A 622-nucleotide genomic window follows, 5' to 3' on the forward strand; every position below is an offset into this window, starting at 1 on the left:
CTCTCCTCTCCTCCTCTACTCCTCCTCCACTCCTCCTCCTCCTCTCCTCCTCCACTCCCTCTCCTCTCCTCTCCTCCTCCACTCCTCCTCCTCCTCCTCTCTCCTCCACTCCTCCTGCTCTCTCCTCCCAGTCATCCTCCACTTCTCCTTCTTCTCCTTCTTCTCCTCCTCCTCCTCCTCCTCATCACCCACCTCCTCATCCTTCCATCTCCTCACCCTCGAAAACCCACCCCTCCATAGACACACACACACACATGTTAGTCTGCATGGATGATTCGTATGCCCCTCCCCCCCACACACACACACGTCACGTGTAGACAGGGGTACAGCCACCGTGCTCTGATAGGCTCGCGGGAGGCGGGGGGTGGAGGTGGAGCCAGGAGGGGGGGGCGGGGCTTGTTGGAGGATGAGGGGGGGGGGGGGGGGGGGCTTCACTCTGCGTAGTGCATGATGGACTCTACGTAGTTGCCGGGGAACAGGCCGGTGGGCCCCCCCATGCAGCCCTCGAACCAGCCGTCATCGTTCTTCTTGATGACGTAGATGATGGCCCCCTCCTGGAAGGACAGCTCGTCCTCCTTGTCCCGCGCGTAGTCGTAGATCGCCACCACTGGGGGGGGAGGAG

General features: G+C 62.2%; 1 protein-coding gene across 1 annotated transcript in view; it reads right to left on the reverse strand.

Moving 5' to 3' along the window:
- Window positions 1–275: 275 nt before the first annotated feature.
- Window positions 276–622, reverse strand: part of abi2a (abl-interactor 2a) — a 60643-nt gene continuing 60296 nt past the window's right edge. The window contains 1 exon segment of the mRNA XM_080536387.1: window positions 276–607. Coding sequence (XP_080392513.1) covers window positions 432–607 — 176 coding nt within the window. The 3' untranslated portion in view covers window positions 276–431.

This window comes from Nansenia antarctica (assembly GCF_963989245.1).
Source record: "Nansenia antarctica genome assembly, chromosome: 7".
Lineage (NCBI taxonomy): Eukaryota > Metazoa > Chordata > Actinopteri > Argentiniformes > Microstomatidae > Nansenia > Nansenia antarctica.